Source organism: Dendropsophus ebraccatus, chromosome 14, assembly GCF_027789765.1.
Source record: "Dendropsophus ebraccatus isolate aDenEbr1 chromosome 14, aDenEbr1.pat, whole genome shotgun sequence".
NCBI lineage: Eukaryota > Metazoa > Chordata > Amphibia > Anura > Hylidae > Dendropsophus > Dendropsophus ebraccatus.
Genome location: NC_091467.1, coordinates 29743983 through 29768600, shown reverse-complemented (window position 1 = coordinate 29768600; position 24618 = coordinate 29743983). Strand labels below are relative to the sequence as shown.

Genomic DNA, 24618 nt, shown 5'->3' with positions numbered 1-24618 from the left:
TGGGCACTTGAATGGTTATGGCTATTATAAGTTATGGAAATTTTGAGGGCTGTCTGTCTAGACGGGAGAGCTCTTCATCTAGAAAATCAATGTTGGTCCCAGTCAGACACAGTTTACGTGGGAAATACCAGTGCCCATATACACGGGATTGATTTCCATGGAGCCCATATACACCTGGAACTGGCCTTGGGCAATAATATTGCATCAAATCTTCTTGTTAGCCATTCCGAGGGTTAACCTACTCTACCACATCTGTCCGTAACCTCCTAATAATTCCTCTTACCAGCTGTAGTCGATGACCCCACCACACACACTGCTGTAAGGACGACTAGTGAAGAAGAGTCCCGGACTCCACATATATTCCTGCTGACTTTGTAGTCAATAAGTCAGGATGTGGGAATGGAAATGGCGAATGGTTGAACAATAGAAAGTTTTGGGCTGAGGAAACATAAAATGCAGAACAGAAATTACTTTCCTTAGCACATAAGACGTTGTGCCAGATTCTACAACATCTTGAATTGATTTTTCACTCGCTGTGGGAAGAAATGGTGAATGACAACAATTAGGATCAGCATTTGCCAGACTATTGTCAATGCCAGGGGACACTTCTCTTGGGAAAGCCGAATATGTGAATGACATATATACCATATAGGTTTGTACTGCTGAGCCAAGTGAGGTACACATGAGGAGCGATGACATCATCAAACCATCAGATTACGCAATGGTGTCACCAGTAATAAGGAATAGGGGCGCCCCCACCCCCTCTCTGAGACAACTGGCAAGGATTATGACTATTTTCCCTAAAGAACCCTATAGAAAAAACAAGCATAATATCTCATATATAGACAAATAATAGCATTCTCCAGAGAAATCGGGGGAGATTTATCAAACATGGTATAAAGTGAAACTGGCTCAGTTGCCCCTAGCAACCAATCAGATTCCACCTCTCATTCCTCACAGACTCTTTGGAAAATAAAAGGTGGAATCTGATTGGTTGCTAGGGGCAACTGAGACAGTTTTACTTTACACCATGTTTGATAAATCTCCCCTATAGTGTTTTCATGGCCATTCATAGACTGAGATCTGGAAACCATAGAACAATGTTTGGCTAAAGCTTATGCTGTGATGCATATCTATCTATCTATCTATCTATCTATCTATCTATCTATCTATCTATCTATCACCTATCTATCTATCTATCTATCTATCTATCTATCTATCTATCTATCTCTCTACTCATCTGTTGTAACCTGGAGCTGCAAGATGGTGAATGCAGGAGCTGAAGTGTTGCGGTAGATAGCTCTCCAAGGTTCCGATACATGCCCAGTAAAGTATTCCTAGTACCTTCTTCTACAGTGTGATATTATGTAACTTAAAGTAAATGTACCACTTTGATTAGTGAAAACATTTTCTCATGCTACCGTGTTGGCCCCGGCCCATACATCCCGCTGACGTGGCCCATTTTTCAAACCGCTATGCAGTTCCTGGTGGACTTACTGCAGGAGGCATTGTCCAGTATGCTTGGCACTCTGCTGTGAAAGAGTCCTGACAGTCTGGAAGAATCAGCATATACTCTTCTCCTATTCACATACTAGGGCTGGGCGATATTGGCCTAAATCAATATCGCGGTTTATCGCACATGTAGCCGCGGTAACGATAATCGAACGATAATTATGACACACCCCTTTTTGCAAACCACACCCACTTGCCGTGCCAAACTGGCGATATTTTGATTCAAAAAAAGTTAAAAAGAACTCACTGAGCAGCAACCCATGGTTAGTCTATTATCATTATTATTATTTGTCATTATTAGGGGGTCTCAGCAGAGACCTGGACATGTGTATATACAGGTATACACCCTCTACAGGGTATACACAGGTCACAGAGGGATAGGTGTGTATGACTATATGGGGGGGATGGATTGGGGTGTATTACTATACAGTAGGTTGGGATCGGGTTACAGGACTATACAGGCAGCACATAGGGATAGGGGGCGGATAGGGGTGTATGACTATACAGGGAGGGCAGATAGGGGTGTATGACTATACAGGGGGGGGGGGCGGATAGGGGTGTATGACTATATACAGGGGGCGGATAGGGGTGTATGACTATACAGGGATGGCAGACAGGGGTGTATGACTATACTGGGGGATAGGGGTGTATGACTATACAGGGATGGCGGACGGGAGTGTATGACTATACAGGGATGGCGGACGGGGGTGTATGACTATACAGGGATGGCGGATGGGGGTGTATGACTATACAGGGATGGCGGACGGGGGTGTATGACTATACAGGGATGGCGGACGGGGGTGTATGACTATACAGGGATGGCGGACGGGGGTGTATGACTACAGGGAGGGTCGATAGGGGTGTATGACTATACGGGGGGTGGGCAGGGGTGTATGACTATACGGGGGGGAAGGCAGGGGTGTATGACTATACGGGGGGGCAGATAGGGGTGTATGACTATACATAGGGGGGCGGACAGGGGTGTATGATTATACGGGGGCGGACAGGGGTGTATGACTATCTGGGGGTGGCGGACAGGGGTGTATGACTATCTGGGGGTGGCGGACAGGGGTGTATGACTATACATAGGGGGGCGGATAGGGGCGTATGACTAAACGGGGGCGGACAGGGGTGTATGACTAAACAGGGGGGGCGCGGATAGGGGGGTATGACTATACGGAGGGGTGAAAAGGGGCCTGTAACTTTACAGGGGGCACATAAGGATGGCAGGCGGGTAGGAGAATATTATACAGGGAGGGGCATGCTGTTACCTGTAGTCCCCTCAGTAACAATACAGGGCTGTAACATAGGAGGAATGGATGTGCTGCAGCAGGCAGGATACCACACACAGCTATAAGTTATCCTGCCTGCTGCAGCCCATTATTCCTCCTATGTTACAGCCCTGTATTGTTACTGAGGGGACTACAGGTACAGCTGCTCCTCCAGCTATGACATGCTGGCGTCACTGCACACACAGCACAATAACATGTGCAGGGACGCCGGTATCAGAGCGGGAGGTGGAGGAGCAGTACGGCCCAGGTGACAATGCCGCCCGACCCGCCCCCCGCCCGTCTGAGCGCCCTCACCCCCCACCCGTCTGAGCGCCCTCACCCCCCACCCGTCTGAGCGCCCTCACCCCCCGCCCGTCTGAGCGCCCTCACCCCCCGCCCGTCTGAGCGCCCTCACCCCCACCCGTCCGGTCCCAGGCCCCGTCCCGCCGCACCTGTCCATCCATGCGCCCACCCGTCAAGTCCGGCGTCCCTGCACACACAGCACATTGACATGTGCAGCGCTCGCCGGCCGGGGGGGGTGGCTCGGACGGGACTGGTGCCGGGGAGGGCAATGTCAATGTGCTGTGTGTGCAGGGACGCCGGACGGGACCGGACTTGACGGATGGGCGCATGGATGGACAGGTGCGGCGGGACGGGGCCTGGGACTGGACGGGTGAGGATGCTCGGACGGGCGGGTCGGGGCGGGGGGACGGGCGGGTCGGGGCGGGGGGACGGGCGGGGGGACGGGCGGGGCGGGGCGGGGGGACGGGCGGGTCGGGCGGCATTGTCACCTGGGCCCTGCTGCTGCTCCTCCACCTCCCGCTCTGATGCCGGTGTCCCTGTGTGCAGAGACGCCGGCATGTCAGTGGTGGAGGAGCAGCAGAAAAAAATACAAAAATACCGCAGATACCGTCCTGGCTAAGTTGAGGTCGGTTAACCGACGCCAGTGACGGTATCGGTATTTTTGCGGTATACCGCCCAGCCCTATCACATACACTGTTAACTGTCTCATATTTAGCGTGTGCTTGCTGTCAATGAAAAGATTACAGTACACAGACAAATGCAGTTTTACAGTCTTCATCCATAGATTAACCCCTGAGACCAGTATGAATAAAGATAGCAATAGGGCCACCCTACACACATACACCCTGCAGCAGTGGCACATAGGGTTCTGGGACACCGCACATATCTGTCTTTCTCCATCACATCTTCTCTATCTATCTATCTATCTATCTCCTGTCTAATATCTATCTATCTATCTCCTGTATAATATCTATCTATCTATCTATCTATCTATTAATCCATCCCATATCAATATACGTATGTTTGTACATGCATATGAAAGCCATTAAACCCTTTCCCCTCCTAGAAGCAGCTGATGTCTGGAATGATCTCTCTGTAGAAATCTTTCTCTTCAAATGTGAAAATCATAAAATAAATTTAAATTAAGAGCGTAATACGAGATTCCAGCCGCAAAACCACAAGTCAGGTGCTTGGCTGTACAGAGCGCTGTGTATGTCCCTGCTGTAGTAAAAGAGGAGTGTAGAAATGGAAAACTTTTCTGGACGAGATGTTCAATATGCAGATATACCTTATCTATAAAACATTGGTTCTATCTAGCTCTTTAAACTCCTCTATGGATAACATTATAATTGTTTTGTTTGTTCATCTTGGTTTCTGCCAAATTGTGGTTTGTTTTTCAAAAATCTGGAAAGAACATTCCAAGATTCTGAACTTTTACCCATCATTCTGTGGGAAGAGCCATGAAATGTGGCTTACAAAATATTTATGAGCGATAGGTCAACGTCTTCCATAGGAATGGTACAGGTCGGGATACAAGCATCCACTGCTATCACATGGAGTCTGGTCAATGCTGTCAGCTTGTTCTGTATGGGAACTCTACAAGGACAAGACCACTATATCCCCCTCTGATATATTGTATATTACTCATGTAGACAGCTTGCTTTGTTCTGCTGCCTCTGCTGCAGATTATAAGGTCAGTCTCATAGAGATACCACTAAAATATCTTACAAATATGGAGGAATGTGTAAAAGGTCATAGGTCACAGAACCCAAACTGTTCATAAAATGGTACAGAATATCCATAATATGACTTTCGGGTTGAAGAAGCGTCCTACTATGGGTTACGGAGGCTTCTTCAAGTTTGTGACATTCCCTCCTATTACATGGTCCTGCCATATTCAGTGCTGTTGTCTGTGGGGCTGATACTTGAGCATTGCCTATAGAGAATCATATTTCCATACAGGTGAAACACTAGTCACGGAATGGTCCTACTGTGGCCACTCATGCCCCTTCCCTTCCTGGCATTATTAGAGCATTATGCCATTAATTCGAATCTGTCTCGCCCACACAGACAATTGTCTCCTCTATAAAAATGGAAACTTCTATTAAAACATATCAGATGACTCTCAGCTGCCATTTTGAGGGTGATGTGAAATGTGTATCAGTGTGCCATCTGTATTACTGTACACATCCATGGAGGATGGGGATGAATTTTATGTTAGGTGTCATAAAGTATCAGGTCTATAAATATATGAGAAGAGTCATGAGACAGTTCCAAATAAAAGAGTTTAGCCATTGAGTCATAGAAACATAGAAGACTGTCAGCAGAAAAAGACCACTGGGTCCATCTAGTCTGCCCTTTTAGCATTTCCTTCCTTATAACCTTAGGATAGATATATGTTTATCCCAGACAGGTTTACATTCAGTTATTGTAGATTTACCAGCCACATGTGCTGGAAGTTTGTTCCAAGCATCTACTACTCTTTCAATAAATATTCTTGCGTTGTTTCTTACTTTCTTGTGTTCATGTTTTCTTTTTCTTTAAATTAAAAACACTTCCCTCTTGAATTTTATTTAGTCCTTTAACATATTTAAAGGTTTCAATGATGTTCCCCCTTTCTCCTCTTTCCTCCTGACTATACAGATTCAAATATTTAAGTCTTTCCTGATATTCTTATCACACCCTCTATCATTTTTTTAGCCCGTCTTTGGATTATTATTCTTATTTTATCAATATTTTTGTACCTGAGGTCTCCATATATTCCAAATTCCATGTATTCCAGATGTGGATCACAATTTCCTTAGCATACGATTTGCTTTCCCTACCTCCTGGTTGCACTGGTGACTCATTTTAAGGCTGTCAGAAATCACTACCCCTAAATCCTTCTCTTCTGAACTCCAAATATGATACTTGGATAGAGGATTCCTCCTCCCCAAGTGAGTTATTTTACATTTTGAAACATTGAACTGCAGTTTCCATTGTTTTCACCACTTATCTTGTAAAGCTAAATCACTCATGTACAGAGTCCTTCTGTACATAAATTCCATCTGTACAGTCCTCGCATACATGGATTACTGAGTAGTCCTATAGGTAAAGTCCTTCTGTACATGAATTCCATCTGTACAGTCCTCGCATACATGGATTACTGAGTAGTTCTATAGGTAAAGTCCTTCTGTACATGAATTCCATCTGTACAGTCCTCACATACATTGATTACTGAGTAGTTCTATAGGTAAAGTCCTTCTGTACATGAATTCCATCTGTACAGTCCTCGCATACATGGATTACTGAGTAGCCCTATAGGTAAAGTCCTTCTGTACATGAATTCCATCTGTACAGTCCTCGCATACATGGATTACTGAGTAGTCCTATAGGTAAAGTCCTTCTGTACATGAATTCCATCTGTACAGTCGTCGCATACATGGATTACTGAGTAGTTCTATAGGTGAAGTCATTTCACATAGTTCTTCTGTACATAAATTCCCTCTGTACATTCCTGTATACATGGACTTATTCCATTGAGTCACTCTGTGGACTACACTTTATACATGTAGTCCTTTCATTGAGCCTTTTCATGTATGAGGTCCTTCCATCCCTTTCGGAGTTCTTCCATTAATACCTTCTGTACATGGAGTCCTTCCATACACGGTAAGCTTTCACTGGGTCCCTCCATATATGGGGTCCTTCCATGGAGTCCTTCCATACACGGAGAGTTTTCACTTTGGTCCTTCCATATATTGGGTCCTTACATTGAGTCCTTCCATACACGGTGAGCTTTCACTGGGTCCCACCATGTATAGGTTCCTTCCATGGAGTCCTTCCATACATGGAGACCTTTCATTTGGTCCTTCCATACAACTTTTATCAGACTATAGTCTTTACTGTCTACAGTCTTCCCTGTACTGTATCCAAGCAAGAACCCTTCGGTAGTGAAGTTCTCATGGATAAGTGTTATAATAGATCCGGTGAGAATTGTGACAGTTTGTTTCCAAATGAGCAATTGTTGAGAAATGTTTACAGAATATTCTGCATAAATATTGTATGTTTTTACTTTACTTCTGCCTCGTGTTTATTATCTCTCTTGCTCCTGCCTTGTGTACAGTATAATTGCTCAATGAGTCATATATGAGTCACCATCCATATCTATGGTGCATCTGTTTTCCACTTCAGGAGAGCATGGATTTCCAGCTTGTTATTGCATTTAATGAGGTGGGGGAATAGTCAATGTGTCCAACGTGGTAAGGACTGGGGTCTCCCTATTGGAGGAATTTACCATTACTATTCACATTGCCTATAAGATTTCATACATAAGCTGGAACTCATCAATGAGAAATGGTGAACCCCAAGAGCTGTGTCTACGTAATAAAAATATTTCGTCCATGACCTTTATACATGGTAACGATCATTGTGATACATTATGGATAATTGTGCATTGTGTTACATCCTTTGCAGCTCGGTTCGGCTTAATTTTGTATATGGGGTTGTCCAGGATATGAGAAAACACAGCACCACCCCTGTCCTCAGGTTGTGTGTGTTATTACAATTCATCTCTATTCACTTTATTAGAGCAAAGCACATTGGTTGAGTTGGGCGGCCAACCGGGGAGTGGAGTGCTCTGCCATACGTTTTAACTAGCTATAACTCATGATCACAGCGGATATCAGGACTGAAATCGATGTATTCCAATCAAACGTAACTTGTAATATGTTGCTGCCCATTGTGAGACTAACAATTCCTTCCATACTTGTTATTATCTATTAAGCCTCCTTCCCCCAGTTCTCAGCTGCTGCTTTCTGCTGAAAACACAAAAACCTGTGTGTGAGCTTTTCTCTCCATCTCCCCCTCCTCCTTCCTCCCTTCTGAGACAACTGATGTAAAGTTCCTGGCAGGCTTTATCTGCAACATTGTAGCAACTCTTTTAATGCTGGGAGAAATAATCACAGTAACTTCATTAGCAACTTGACCTCTGATTAACCCTCCCAGCATTACAAAGAAGCTACAATGTTGCAGCTACAGCCTGCCAGGGACTTGTTAACATTAGCTGTCTTAGAAGGGAGGGGGCAGACAGAGAGAAAAACTGTGTTTTTAGCAGTAAGCAGCAGCTTAGAACTGGGAAAAGGAGACTGAATAGATAATAAGTATGGAAAAAATTGTTTGTCTCACCATGGGCTGCAACATATCAAAAGTTATATTTGAGTGGAATACCCCATTTCATTAGAAATAAAGCCTGGAGAAGCACCGAATTTTGCCCTTCACTCCCCGCCTCGATGCAATTTCCAACCCATTGCAGGGGACGGCTCCACAGGCTTATAACAGAGCACCTGTACTGGGAGGGAAGCGCACCCCTGCAAGCTTCTCTTGTTCCTTGTAATGATCGTGATCGTCTTGATGTGTCCAAAGTTTTGTTAAATGCTATAAAATCTGTGTGTAGTGCTACAAAAAGTACTGTAGTTTAAAGAAGCAACAGTAGCAGAGGAACCACGTGGTGGCACCTTGAGGACATACGTGTCTGTAATATTAATATTAGGGCCTTGAATTGACAATTTGACAACTCTTGTTTTCTCTTCTAGGTGTAACCTATTCAGATACGACCAGTCACACCGAAGCTTGCAAGCAATGCACAGAGTGTGATGGTAAAAAACGCATGATCGCCCCCTGTGTGGAGACCGATGACGCCCTGTGTGCTTGTGCTTATGGATTCTACAAGGAAGAGGAAATCGGAGAATGTCTACGATGCAAGACGTGTCCGTTGGGATTCGGTATGATCATGGCGTGTAACATGAACCAGAACACTGTGTGCGAAAAATGTCCAGAGTGGACCTTCTCAAATGTGGACAACAACATGGATCCCTGTCTGCCATGTACAATCTGTGAAGACGATGAGATCACAGTGAAAGAATGTTCTCCCATATCAGACACAATATGCTACAGTGAGTACAGATGTATACAAAAGTATATTACTATACCCTAATAATAACCTAATAGACTTGATCATCTCCATGTGGTTTGTGTGTCTCCATGGTAACAGACTGCAAACATATCCTGTGTAGTCTGACCCTGCAGCTGAGATTTCTTCCAATTACAGCATGGCTCCTGTCTATGGGTTGTGTCAGATACTGCAGTATGACCCCCTTGAAGTCAATGCATTTGAGTTGCAAAACCAGACAGAGTGACAGTTTTTGGAGAAAAAGCAAAAAAACTTTTTTTTCTCTATCGTAAACATCTCCTTTAAGAATAACATATTTTAGAACCAAGTGACTGCTGTAGGCGTTAGAATGTTATTTGTATTGCAGGAAATATCGACTATTCACTGTAGGATTCTCGGTAGCACGTCCACACATCCAATTCCTAAGCTGCTTTAAAGTTGTGGAAAATTCATTAATTCTTTTGAAATCCTGGCTTTATATGTGTAGAACTTATCCAAATTCTGCTCCCTGACCGCCAAGTAATACAGACACGAATCAGAGGCTTTATACTGAATCTAAAGGGCGTGTGTCCCAGTATCACAGGATGGATTACTAGTAATATCATACAAGTAATGGAAGGGAGCGCTACCCAATCTGTCTATTATCTATCTATCTATCTAGAAATCATTATCTATCTATCTATTATGTATCATCTATCTATCAACTATCTATCTATCAACTATCTATCTATCTATCTATCTATCTATCTATCTATCTATCTATCTATCAACTATCATCTATCTATCTAGCTAACCAATCTGTCTATTATCTATCTATCTATCTATCTATTATGTATCATCTATCTATTTATCTATCAACTATCTATCTATCTGTTATGTATCTATGTATCAACTATTATCTATCTATCTGTCTATCTAGCAATTATCTATCTATCTATCTAGGAATCATCTATTATGTATCATCTATCTATCTATCTATCTATTTATCTATCATCTATCTATCTATCTAGGAATCATTATCTATCTATCTATCTATCTATCTATCTATCTATCTATCTATTATGTATCATCTATCTATCTATCTATCTATCTATCTATCTATCTCTATCTATCTATCAACTATCTATCTGTTATCTATCTATCTATCTATCTATCTATCTATCTATGAACTATCATCTATCTATCTAGCTAACCAATCTGTCTATTATCTATCTATCTATCTATTTATCTATCATCTATCTATCTATCTAGGAATCATTATCTATCTATCTATCTATCTATCTATCTATTATGTATCATCTATCTATCTATCTATCTATCTATCTATCTATCTATCTATCTCTATCTATCTATCAACTATCTATCTGTTATCTATCTATCTATCTATCTATCTATGAACTATCATCTATCTATCTAGCTAACCAATCTGTCTATTATCTATCTATCTATCTATCTATCTATCTATCTAGGAATCATCTATCTATCTATCTATCTATTATATATCATCTATCTATTTATCTATCAACTATCTATCTATCTATTATATATCATCTATCTATTTATCTATCATCTATCTATCTATCTATCTGTTATGTATCTATGTATCAACTATCATCTATCTATCTATCTATCTCCTATCTATCTATCTATCTATCTATCTATCTATCATCTATCTATCTGTCTATCTAGCAATTATCTATCTATCTATCTATCTGTCAATTATCTGTCAACTATCTATCTATCTATCTATCTATCTATCTATCTATCTATCTATCTATCTATCTCCTATCTATCTATCATCTATCTCCTATCCATCCATATATGATATGATTTTTACTCTGAGAACATTGCAGAGCTTTGGGCAGTAATCACATCTCAATACCTAAAAGCGTCCGCTGTCTGCATGTACTTGTATTGTGGCAATGTCTTCTAGGGGATGCAGGGAATCTTCATATTATGTAGACACCACACCGCTCCCCTGTTATTCCATTCTCTCCAATGAATGATGCCATATGCCAGTATCCAGAGATATCACTTATAGAGCCTGCAGATATACTACTCATGCCGGCATCACCATAGAGATCTGCTAGCTCTGGGCCTTTGCTCTGGCATACACTTGGGATGACATAACATGCACATCAGCCATCAGGCTAATAAGTGGCCTCATGATGGCTCCCTCTGTCTGTCTGTGACTCATTGTTCTAATTGCTCACAGTGACCTTATTGTGTGACACAGCAAAGGCAGGAAACAGCCCATGGGCATCCTCCACCACAACAGGGCCATCTCTGTGCTAGACGTCGCACAATGCCCTGCATGGATTCATTAGGAGAGAGATAGCTGATGGAGATGGCAAAGACGTATCGCGTCATTCTCAGGATGCCTGGAGAATGTACACATATTATATCAGGGTAGAAATTTGCATTGTTTTACTGGTTTATGTAACCCTCACATCCTCCTCACATCTGGCATTATACAGAATACATGTTACTCTACATACCTAGCAGCTTTCTTCCAAAAACAGCACCACACCTGTCCTCGTGTTGTGTGTGGTATTACAGCAAGGTTTTATTTTCTTTATTAGAACTGAGTATCAATACCATACAAAAATTGAGCATTAAAGGGGTTATAGAGCCAGCGCTACAAAAACAGGGCCATATTTCCACCTCTATTTTTTCCAGTTTGGGTGGGGTTTCAAACTCAGTTCCATTAAAGTAAATGGAGCTTAATTGCAAACCACACCTGAACTGGAGACAACAGAGGGGGGAAAGTGGCCATGTTTTTGTAGAGCTGGATAACCCCTTTAAGCCCCGATTACACGGGGCGATGTTGAGAGCAAGCAAGTGCCGACCTGTCAGGTCAGTGAACACTTGCTCCTCGTTTTCCCGCCCGCTGCTGGCGCTATTACATGTATCGACAGGGAGCGAGCGAGGAGGAGCAGGTAAGATTTTGAAGATAAGCCCCAATTTAATACTTTTCCAGCTAAAGGGCCAGGTCTTCACTTGAATGTGGCTCAGCTGCAATACCAGACACAGCCTATGGACAGGAGTGGTGCTGTTTTTAGGAACAATGCATACCCTTTTTATTCTAATCTTGGACAACCCCTTTAAGTGGGCACATAGCGTTTTTATAGTCAAGCATGGCTTTTGGCATTTTAAAGGATGTCCTAAAAATCCTTATAAAGTTGTCACATGGATGATTCCTATGGTTGGCAGGCTAACTGTCTTGCCTAAGGCAAATCTTTACAATCAGGATACAAGAAGATTAAGTCGCTATAAATATTTCCCAGGGTTGGCAGTCAGTCTTGTGCATTGCTCCAAGGCACAGTAAGATGAGAACTAAAAGTTTTCCTTAAGGTACATCTATAACACCTACTGCTTCCTGTAGTGAGAACAAAGTCAGATTTAAAAAAAAATAATAAAATCCTCAGGACAATTAGTTTTTTAGATTCCCTCAATGCCACCTGAAGAGCGCCCAGACTAGCATAGTTATTTTTTTTTACTTTGTCTGAACCCTGCTTGTTACTCCCCGCGGTCGCTGTGTTGATGGCGGAGTCGTGTTTTTGAACTTCCTCCAGTACTGAATAGAGAGTGCCCAGCTTACAGCACATTGTACATGCCAGCACATATACAGGCCATGATGTAGAAAAGTCATTAGTGGAATTTCAAGAAAAGGTTTTGGCTTTGAACATATTGCATCTTACATCTGGTGTATCCCTATCTCTCATTGGATCCATACAGATCAGGGCCGGCTCCAGGTTTTTGTGGGCCCTTGGGCGACAGAGGCTCAGCGGGCCCCTTTGTGGAGCAAATCATGTGGCGACACTAAAATAGCAGGTATAGTTAGACCCCCTCAGTGCCCCATATAGTAAATAGATGTTCTCTGGCATACTTGAGAAGGGCTCTAAGTAGTAGTTAAAATGTTGCGCTTTTGGACTTTTGGATATTCAGTGACTTACAGGTGATGTCTTCCCTGATCAGAGTTGTTCAGTTTTCTTTTTCTTTCCATCAGGCCCAAGCCACGACTCTTCTTTCCAGAATCTGTCAGAGAAACATTTTAGCTTCTTTGGTCCAGCACATTGGTGCCCCCATATACAATAGTCCCCCCTCCCTTTGTAATATGCCCATATATAATAGTCCCCCCTCCCTTTGTAATATACCCATATACAATAGTCCCCTCTCCCTCTGTAATATGCCCATATACAATAGCCCCCCTCCATTTGTAATATGCCCATATACAATAGCCCCCCTCCCTTTGTAATATGCCCATATACAATAGTCCCCCCTCCCTTTGTAATATGCCCATACACAATAGACCCCCTCCCTTTGTAATATGCCCATATACAATAGTCCCCCCTCCCTTTGTAATATGCCCATATACAATAGCCCCCCTCCCTTTGTAATATGCCCATATACAATAGTCCCCCCTCCCTTTGTAATATGCCCATATACAATAGCCCCCCTCCCTTTGTAATATGCCCATATACAATAGTCCCCCCTCCCTTTGTAATATGCCCATATACAATAGACCCCCTCCCTTTGTAATATGCCCATATACAATAGTCCCCCCTCCCTTTGTAATATGCCCATATACAATAGCCCCCCTCCCTTTGTAATATGCCCATATACAATAGTCCCCCCTCCCTTTGTAATATGCCCATATACAATAGTCCCCCCTCCCTTTGTAATATGCCCATATACAATAGACCCCCTCCCTTTGTAATATGCCCATATACAATAGTCCCCCCTCCCTTTGTAATATGCCCATGTATACTCCACCCCCTTGTAATATCATAATACAGAATAGTCCCCCCTCCCTTTGTAATATGCCCATGTATACTCCACCCCCTTGTAATATCATAATACAGAATAGTCCCCCCCCCCCTTGTAACATCCCCATAAAGATTCGGCATACCCTTTGTAATATCCCCATATAGAATATGCAGCCCCCGTGGGAAACAAATAAAAAACATATTCACCTGTCTCTGCCACATCAATCCCCAGCAGCGCCGTCTTCTTCTTTTTCCTGTTCCCGGCGGCGTCTTCTGCTCTGCCTTCCTGGATCCTCTGCGGCGCGTCCAGGAAGTGACGTCAGCCGTCAGGGGAGCGCTGCAGACGTGCCTGCGTGTGGCACGTCTGCTACACAGAGGGGGATCTTTAGGGGCAGAGCGGGCCGGGCAGAGCAGCTGAGTGAGTAGCGCGGCGGCCGGCCGCGCTGTTCACAACAGCTGCAGAGGGCCGCCGGTGTGAAACCGTCGGTCCACCAATCTGGGGATGCATCCCTTCACCGGGCGGCAGGGATGCGGGCGGCATTGCTCCGGTGGCTAATCATTCCGGTGGGCAAGTGCCGGGGGGCCCCCTGAGGGCCTGTGGGCCCCGGCATTTGCCCGAGTAAGCCGGGTGCTGACGCCGGCCCTGATACAGATCCATGGTCATAGAGCACAAATATGTGACCAGCCAATTGAACAGATTCACATGGGCCGTTTCTGTGAATGACCATTCGGCTGATAATCGTCCCATTTAAAAGGGCTTACAGAAAGATTTGATCAGTTTCCAACCATCATTTGCAGGTCATGCGGTCAGTGGAGCCAATGGTACAGGACAAGGGTTAGACAGTATGAAATTCAGGCACTCTACGGAACATGCTGCCACTCATGCAAGCTGCTGCCTGGGGAGAGATACTTATCTCACCTCAGGGCAGATAATATGACCCTGCTACTGGATATATCTATCCACCTGTAAAATGTCCCTGAATGTCCTTGAATCTTAACTTTGCTATGTTACTATGTCCTGGACGTATCTTCCTTGCTTTTCCTAAATGGTCCCAATCAGGAACACCTATAAATCTCTAGTCCCAATCTAGCAATTGGTGGGGTATGATACCCAGATCATGACTGATCAAAACTTTAGAAGTTTTTCAAAACAAGTCCTCATTCACACGTCCAGTGATTTTAGTCCTCTAGCTAAATCAGCGCTTCACCTCCCCCCCCCCAACTCAAATCTCTGGGGGCCGTCATACACACAGTCACCTGTCACCTGCAGAGGGGAATGGGGGGGGGGGGGGGGGTAGGGAGACTTGGCGGCGCACTCCCACAGCCCCCTTCTCCCCCCAGGCAGCCACTGGCATTGAGTCGCCAACCTCAACCCACGAGGGCCGGTATACACATAGCATTTTCAGTGTGTGGATGTTCACTTGTGCACCGGAATTCTGGGAGAAAGGAAGCAACAGGAGACTATGCTGGTTCAGGTCTTTATGGAAACATCCACACACTGGAAACGCTATGTGCTCATCGGCCCTGGGGGGTTGAGGTTGGGGGTGCAATGCCAGCGGTTGTGGGGATGTGCTGCCAGGTTTCCTTACATCCCCAGGAGCGCCCACCCTTCTTCCCCTCCCCAGGTGACCGGTGACATGGAATCCCTCCTTTTCACGGATGCCACATCCATGGAATCGGAGAAAAATACAGATCCCATAGACTTCTAATGAGCCATCCACACTAGAACATGTCCTATTTTTTTTGCTGTACGGATAGTCTGAGTAGAGTGATTGAGTTCAATGTACCCTAAAGCTGTCTGTGATAGCTAATCCGCGATCACGGACAACATTACGGGACGTGTGAATAAGGCTTTAAAGGGGATCTGTCACTAGGTTTATTCTGCCTTAAATGAAGGCAGCATAAACTAGAGACAGAAATGCTGAACAGATCAGTGTATTACTTCCATCATTTTGTTCAGCCTTTCTCCTAATATGCAGGAGAATAGGATTTTTGCCACACCCCTCCCCCCGCCCTCTACCTGCTGATTGACAGTTGATTGCTTATACACAGTATGGATAGATTACTGCAAATCAGCAGCTTGTGGGCGGGGTTTTCTGCTTCTCAAAAATAATAAAAATTAATGAGCACATGCACATAACGGAGATGACTACTTATTATCCATATTATTCAGGAGGATATCTCAGAATCAGCTGCACAGAACAATGGAAGTGACACATCTTTCTGTTCTGCTTCTCTGTCACTAGTTTATGCTACCCTTAGATAGGACAGAATAAATCTACTGACAGAGTCTCTTTAATGTCCCTTTTTGTCTCACCTATGTCTCTCTGGTCTACTAAGGTAACAGCTCTAAATACCCTTTTCCCAAAAATTCTCAATAGGCCATTGACTGTATCATGTTCTTAACACAAGAATCTGACATCAGACAGACCTCTACCTTGTATTAGCATCTGCTCTGCATAGTGGCTGGTTTTAGTATGTTTTTATCTCTACATTCCTATGCATTGTACTATATCAATGACTTTTACCACCTTCAGGCTCTGTACTTTCGCTGATATTAACGATGGTTTGAATGCACCTTGAAATTTTCATCTAGTCTCCCTAGACACCTTCTTCTCAGCTTGGGGTTTCCACATGACAGAGACCTCAAACTTCTGTGGAAAATAAATCTTCAGACAAATATGTTTCAAAGAGATCTTCCTGTGTGTGTGTGTGTGTGTGTGTGTGGGGGGGGGGTAGTTTTGCATTAATACAAATGATGGAGGGTAAATATATTATCTCAATGCCCGTTCTCCCAGTGGTTGTCATCCCCGATGGATAAATGTTACAATGTGAAGATAAGCAATGTCACCCAAGTACGCCAAAAAGTCCATTGCAAATCAATATGGAATACAATAGTGAATAGAATGTAATGCAAACTTTCTCCTTTTGCCTCCTCAGATCCCAGTCCACGAATTGCATCGGTGACGCCATATACTCTCAGCGCAGATGCCACCATGCAGAGCAGCACCATGGCAGACATAGAGGCGGTCAATCCATCTACTGAGGGTACTGACCCCATAACTCCAAGTGGAGCAGCTGAGAACCTAATCCCTGTTTATTGCTCCATTCTGGCAGCGGTCATTGCAGGACTTGTGGCCTTTATAGTCTTTAAACGGTGAGTGCACCAGTGTTCAGACCTGTATTTAACAACTTTGATATCACATGCCCAAGTAGTCACTCTTCATAGTAGTACAGTACACCACCTCATCATGTCAGTCAGTGCTGTTCCCATAATGCCATACTTCCTGTGCTTATGAGTGCTTTTCCCATGACACCATACTTACAGTGCTCATGAGTGTGGTTCCTGTAATTCCAGTGCTCATGAGTGCTGTTCTCGGGATTCCAGTGCTCATGAGTGCTGTTCTCGGGATTCCAGTGCTCATGAGTGCTGTTCTCGGGATTCCAGTGCTCATGAGTGCTGTTCTCGGGATTCCAGTGCTCATGAGTGCTGTTCTCGGGATTCCAGTGCTCATGAGTGCTCTTCTCGGGATTCCAGTGCTCATGAGTGCTATTCCCATGATTCCAGTGCTCATGAGTGCTGTTCCTATGAGTGCTGTTCCTACGGGTGCGCCCGTATATGAATTTAACAGAAATGAAAATCATCCTGCTGGTACCTGCTAGTACCAGCCAGGATGATCTTCACTAACACCGGCCGTTCTGTGACCCGGTCTTAACATGTAATTTGTTCCGCCATAAAATTGAAACCTCAAAAATGGCAGAAGGGCAGTTTTTTTTTATTTCATCTCAAAAATATAAAAAAGTTTAAAAAACAAAAAAACTATAGAAAATGCAGAAAAAATGTTCTTGGGGGATGCAGAAAAAAATGGCTGCGTCCCTATAGGGGTTGTAGGGTTTACTAAACCTGTGATCATACACCCTATTCTGAGCCAAGAGAGGTTCTTTGTTCGTGATCGTAATTGGTCAAAGTAGAGAGTGCTTACAAAGAGTGACTCTCTTACATTACACAGACAACTCATTGTAGAAATAGCTCCCATGTGTCTTTTGTCTAACTACCTTGCAATTGGTACCTGGGTAGGTATGAATACTATGTAAGAAGTGCATATCAACTTGTTATACTGGATCTCTACAGGTGGAACAGCTGTAAACAGAACAAACAAGGGGGAAACAGTCAACCGGTGAACCAGACCCCATCACCTGAAGGGGAGAAGCTTCATAGTGACAGTGGTATCTCTGTGAACAGTGACAGCACGGCCGAGCAGCCTGCAGGACACACGCAAGGTATGAAAGAGCTATGACTACCCATGCTCCAATGGGCACCATGCAGTGCAAGGAAATTCTAGGATACATTGCGTCCACCTCCCCCTGAGTGGAAATAGAAATCTGAAAGAAGATCTGACTTATTTTTCAAAACCAGCGCTACCCATAGGTATTCTCCATAGGCTGTATCAGAAACTGCAACTCAGCCCTATTAAAATGAATGGATTTAACTGCAATACAAGACATAGCCTGTGAACAAAAGGGGAGCTGTTTCCTAAAGTAAAGCAGTCTCAGTATAATAACCCCCTTAAAGGTTATTAAGATATTTTTCCGGCTTTTCAATACAGAGTTCAATCTCTCCTAGCGGCTCACTTCTTACTCCTGACAAGTAATATATTGAGCTTGATATAGTGCGAGTCTGCCTGAGAAACACAGCAAGTGAGGACTTGTCACATGTACCGTCTGTAGCTCTGCCGCACTTACAAAGGCCTGAATTTATAATATTCTTTTGCCTTGTAGGTGTCATAGAATCTGATTTTATGCCAATGTTTTATTACATTTTGCTGCACCATTGGTTCCCTTGAGACAAAAAGGAAATTGACATTGCTGTGTATTCACAGAGCAGCACTGAGGTGTAGAGTTCCCGGGGTTTAGGGTGTTGAAAGAAGTCGGGGTAAAATTAAGGGGAATGGAAAGGAAATATTAGTGTCATTTTACCAATCTACATAATAAAATGGGAACATAGAGCACTCAAGGTTATGGGAATAATGTGGACAAATAACCCATCTTATATAATGTTACTCTATATACTCTGAATGTAAATGATATAATGTTATAGTAATCTTCTCAAAGATAGAAAATAATTGACAAGGCACTCATGTAGGATCCCCATATATAAACCACAAAGAGTGTCTTCTGTTCAGGAGGACTCTGCAAATTCATATATTACTTGGCCAGTTCAGTGATACTGTGTAATATTTAATATCCCCTGCAGGGATATTGAACACTTATTCAGAGTCTCCCATTCAACTGATTGCTGGAGAACTTGCGATCAGCTTATTATTTCGGGACTCCTCCAAAGTTATTGTTATGAATGAAAAAGCCATTTAAAACCAGTGATTGGCTAAGCAACAAGCAATTAGTAGATTAGTGGGCAGGATCAGACTACAGTGTACAGTTTGTTGTCTGTAACCATAGAGACGCATAGGCCTGCATGGGAGCTTTAGACACAAAACAGGAGAAGAAGTGTTCCTCTGCTCTCAAAGGGATCACCATCTCTAAGAGGGGCCAACAGAGGTTCCTATGTAAAGAAGTTGCATGGACAAAGGGAATGGAAGGGGGAGGGGGGGGGGGTTACAGGTATAATGGATTTGATGACAACTAAAGCCCTGCCCCCATTTGGCGGGACCTGCGTCTGTTGTGGGCATGCTCATAAATATACACCTGCTCTGGAGCTCAGGTGTAGATTTTGTTTGTACACGCAAACCATGATAAATTAGGCCTTGCCATGCTCCACACCCCAGCCCACTCACCTTCTCCTTGGCATATGCCAGGGGCGCATTCTTGATAGATGTACCACTTGGTTTATTTAGAGATATATAGAGATAGTACTGGCTTGGGCTGTCCATGTGATACTGTGCTGATCTAACATAGGATTGACAGCAGATTTGAAAATGGGAGAATGTAGGTTAAAATCTGAATCTTAAAGTCAAGATTATGGGTGATCAGAGGTCACATGACCCAGATACTGCAATGAAATGTATGAATGAAGCAAAGCTGGGATGAAACAGATGATACTGTAGGATGCCCTTTGAACTAATCGTTCCATCCCTTACAATTGTTTATTTCTTCTTCCAGGTAAGAATGATCTTCACCTATACAATAACCTATCACCACATAAGCAAGAAGAGGTAGAGAAACTTCTTAGCGGTTCCTTGGACCAAACTTGGAAAAATTTGGCAGGAGAACTTGGCTACCAGGATGAGATCATAGACAATTTTACCAGAGAGGAGTTTCCTGTACGAGCATTGCTTTCAGATTGGTCCAACAAGGACTGCGCAACCACCGATGCCCTGTATTCAGCTCTACGCAAAATTCAAAGGGAGGACATCGCCCAGAGCTTGTATAGCGACTCAACTGCTACCTCACCAGTGTAATCCAGACGTAGTGGGACAGAAGGAAGATGTTCCATGTTGAAATATTTCAGTGGAACATTCTGAATGAGATGTGAAGGAAAGTTCGCCCCCTCCACCCTGAAATACCCCACCCAGCTACCCTTTTTACCCAGTATTAACGGACAATCCGTCTGCACTGAAGCATTATTTTCAGTATTGTGGTGTGTAATCTTCTCTATGGACCTTTCATGTCCTGTATCTCCAGGTTTCTCACTGTGATGGACCATAAGACTTTGAGATGATAAGGAAACGTGAACTATGAATCTTCAGACGTTGCTATGAGAATTCAAAGGTGCACCCGCCTTCTTCTATAGTCAGTCTTTTTTTTTTTTTTTTTTTAAACTAGATTTTTCAATTGTTTTATAGGCCTTGAAAGGTGACCCCCCCAATAACCCTATAGAGAGGTTGTTGACGCTATTACATAGAATACTGTGCTTTTTTACGGTTGTATCTCACTCAGATGGACCATGTTTAACCCAAAGATCATGACCTAATACACAAACATAAATCTCTGCCTATAACACCCAACCACTCTTGGGAACGTAGAGATAGCCATATTGTGCAAGTCAATGTCAAATTGCTAAAATTATTAGCAGCAAATTGACATTGGGCATGTTGTATCTCAATCCTCAGTGATGTCATTGACTTCTAGAGAATATGGGTAGCCTCTGCTACGTGTAGGGATTTTTTTTTGTATAGATTCAGGAAGACATTACTGATAACATCAAAACAACTTCCATAATCGGCCATAATTTTGGGAAACCCAAAAGGTGCCTAGCATGCATTGTGTGCATTGTACCACTGGTATTGCATAATGTGGACCAAATATCTATAGCTTCTAGGGAACCTATATAAACGTGTCGATATTTGGACCATCAATGGGTACAGCCAGCAAAGGACAAGCTAGTATTACTGCCAAGAACCTAGCTGAATACAATGCTATGACATTTGTCAGGCTCTGAGACAATCATCCGTGGTGGCACCAATGACCTACAACTAAACCTGTATAGTACCATGCAATATCAATGCAAGTATTGTATAAAAGTTCCCAATGACAACCACATCCAAAATGTTCAGTCCATTTGTAAGGTTCTTGGATCATATATTCAAGGCCTAAAGCATTCCTCCCATCTGCAATCTATCTACCCTGTCGACATCACAGAGGCATAAGTCACATTGTGCCTCCATACTATGTTTAGTACTTGGTGTCTTGATAGGTTGTAGCTTCATAGCCATTGGTTTAACACACAATCTTGGTTGCCTTATTGATGTAGGCTACCAAATTACCATTTTGTGTGGCCCACATCTAAGTCAAAACTATTCCATGTACTGTTAAGTACAATCTCCTGATAGCAATCCTAAAGACAGCCATCTTAAATACCTCCAGCCTGTGACATACTCAGGGATAAAATAGACAGATATAGCACGATCCATATACACACAACAGACCAGATACTAGTGAGCAGCCTTAAGTATATCAGGGTAACCCACATTTTACCAGATACACCCCATTACACAGCACTAGGGTATTCTAGTATCTAGGATAAAGTTTCTTTTACTCTTTACAACCAATCATTAACTGGATGTTTTGGGCAATATAAACTTTTCCAATACATCAGTTCTCCATATTCCTCCATACATGAAGATTTAAACATAGATGAAAGGGAAGATGGACTATCAGTCTGAAAAAGAAGATGGGCCATCAGTCTACTTACAAACAATTCTAAATTTTCCATTGGACCCTCAATTCCTTCAAGTTCTAGGATAAGTCAGGTATGGACACCTTCTCCAACATATAATAAATTGGCCAGATCTGATAGACTCAGTGGCTCGATTCTTTAAGGACTCCGATACTTTAGTGGCCACCAATAATTCAAGGTCTGGTCAAGACTAGGCGCTCTTACTGTCGTATCTCATATCTTAAGACAAAAATGCTCGAGATGTTGATGGTCTCAACAATAACGTAAACTTGATTATAAATTGTTCTTAAGATGTTCTACACACAATGTCCCATCTCCATGGTGCTCTTAGTCTTTGTCTTCCATGTATTTAGCTGGTAGAAGACTTTATGTTCACAGATAATTGCAGCTAAGTATAGAGGAAACATGGAGTTATGAAGCACAAAACTTTCATGGGTCATTCCATTGATGCTGTTAACCCAAATTAAGATCAATGTGCAGTCTAATATTTGAATGGTCTCACCCAAAATTGCCTTGAATCAATGTAAAGTGTCTAATGGGAATTTCTTTGGGAACACAATGCCACCATACTCAACATCCACCAAATCTCCATGACCTGGACATCTTCTCCTCTGTCCTCTTCACATATTTTCTATTGAGTATTCCTAAAAAGGGCAGGTATTTAAGGCAATAGGAACCTTCAACACTGTGGGCTATACGATGTAAAGTAACTTGAATATTCTGAACTGGTCGATGAAGACAAAGGTAGACAATGTTGAGCATAAGCCATATAACTTCTTTGTATACTCCTCTTTATGATGTATTCCTCTCACCTCACACTCTAACATTCAATGGTAAAAAAGTCCTCTGGCAAAGCAGATTAAGAGGATTGAAAGAATGTGACTGCTAGAAATAGCGCCACACCTGTCCATGGGTTGTTTCCGATGTTGCAGTTCAACTTTAGCAAATACTACATACAATACATAAATACATACAATACATAAATACTACATACAACCTGTAGGCAGGGGTGGCGCTCTATTTAAAAGAAAGCAGTCATGTTTCTTCAGTCCTGTACACCACTATTCGCACTGTGAAGCCAGATATTTCGAAACTGAAGTTGGAAGTCTTGGCCGAGTATCCGCTCCGTCGGCTTTTTTATGTCTGTTGCAATTGATAATTAGGCATAGAAGGAGTTAGGTTACAAGATCCCATAAGCCAAAGTCATTCAGCCCGGGCTTCGGAAGGATTCTCAGATATCCTAGGCTCCTGCAGTAACGTTTAAAGGTTGTTAAAAGGAGCAATGGAGAATTTCAATGGATCGATCGTCGTTCAGCTGTATCTGCAGGATCAGCTAAAGCACTTAAGCCAGAGGTCATAACCTTTCCACCTGTGAGGTCAGAGGTCATGTTTCGGGCCTAGTTACCATTATTTAATATGAAATACAAACAAATAATGTGCCTTTATTTTACTATATATGTTGTCTTTTCTGTAACAAATCCTAATTGCAGCATTTTTGCTATTTTAAAAGAAAATTATTTTTTAGAGCACTTTTTATATAAATATCTAAAATTGTTGGATTCTTTTTTTTTTTTTTTTTTTTTGTTAATATTGTTTGTTATCGTTCGGCCGTTTTTTTTCTCTGCGTTGATTTTGTTAAAATTGTAAATATTTGATGTTTTATTCTGTGATAAACCTAGATCCCTCCCCCTCCCCCGCTGCTGCCAGCCCCATGTAAAATAATTTGACTGACAATTATAAAATGAACATTATAATTATTATGGTATATCTGTCGTGTCTCTTTGTCAAGGTAAATATTATGTGTGTGAATGGTGCTGTGGAGGTAGATGTGTCCATGTTATGGCTGTGTGATGGTAAGCCCTCTCTCTCTCTCTCTCTCTCTCTTTCTACCTTTCTCATCTCTCTTTCTCTCTCTCTAGCAGTCAACTTTCCTAATGATGCCTAGGATACCCCCAGGACTTAAGCTAGAGCAGAGAAAGAGGGGGGGGGGGGGGGGGGTGTTGGACTTGATTGCTGTGATTGGTTACAACTCAGGATAAAGGGCTGAATTTGGGAGACTCCTCCCTCAGAACACAATTCTAGCAGAGGCTGTCTGAGGAAAGGTCATGAGACCAATGTTCCATGCATCCTTTACAAATGTAAGGATGATAAAGAGCAATGTGTGAATACCACAGTGCATGCTGGAATGGCCGTGAACCAGACAAAATATACATGTTAGACTCTTAGCACAGAGATGCAGACTTGGGTGTGTAAGCCTGACCGAGTGTGACCCAGTTGGGTGGACATTGACTCTGGGCTAGTAAGCTTTATTAGTATAATGGGAGGCAGCTCCAGAAATCACATTAGGGGTGAGTCAATTAAAGAGAAACTAATATTAAGTTGGTAGACTCTAACACACTGTTAGGTTCCCATAGCGCAGGAGATGCTGAGAAACATGGTAGTTTTCTTACCTTCATCATCAGTGCTGTTTTTCCTGTAATCCTGCATTTTATCAATATGTAAATGAGATGGTTTGGTGCACTGGGGGAGGGGCTACAGCCCTCAGAGCACCGATGCACCCCACTGGCCTTCAGAGCACCGATGCACCCCACTGGCCTGCCTCTTCTCATGAATGTCTGATACACTGCAGTATATCACTGAGTGCTTAAATTTCCATGAAGAGGGGCAGGCCAACGGCGTGGTTTGGTGCTCTGAGGACTGTAG

At 43.0% G+C, this 24618-nt stretch overlaps 1 protein-coding gene across 1 annotated transcript in view; it reads left to right on the top strand.

Moving 5' to 3' along the window:
• Positions 1 to 23642, top strand: part of NGFR (nerve growth factor receptor) — a 54968-nt gene extending 31326 nt beyond the window's left edge. Inside the window, exons 3-6 of the mRNA XM_069953210.1 lie at positions 8657 to 9016; positions 16722 to 16938; positions 17914 to 18062; positions 19899 to 23642. Of these exons, the coding sequence (XP_069809311.1) occupies positions 8657 to 9016; positions 16722 to 16938; positions 17914 to 18062; positions 19899 to 20197 (1025 nt within the window). The 3' untranslated portion in view covers positions 20198 to 23642. The remainder of the gene's footprint in view (positions 1 to 8656; positions 9017 to 16721; positions 16939 to 17913; positions 18063 to 19898) is intronic.
• The last annotated feature ends 976 nt before the right edge of the window (positions 23643 to 24618 follow it).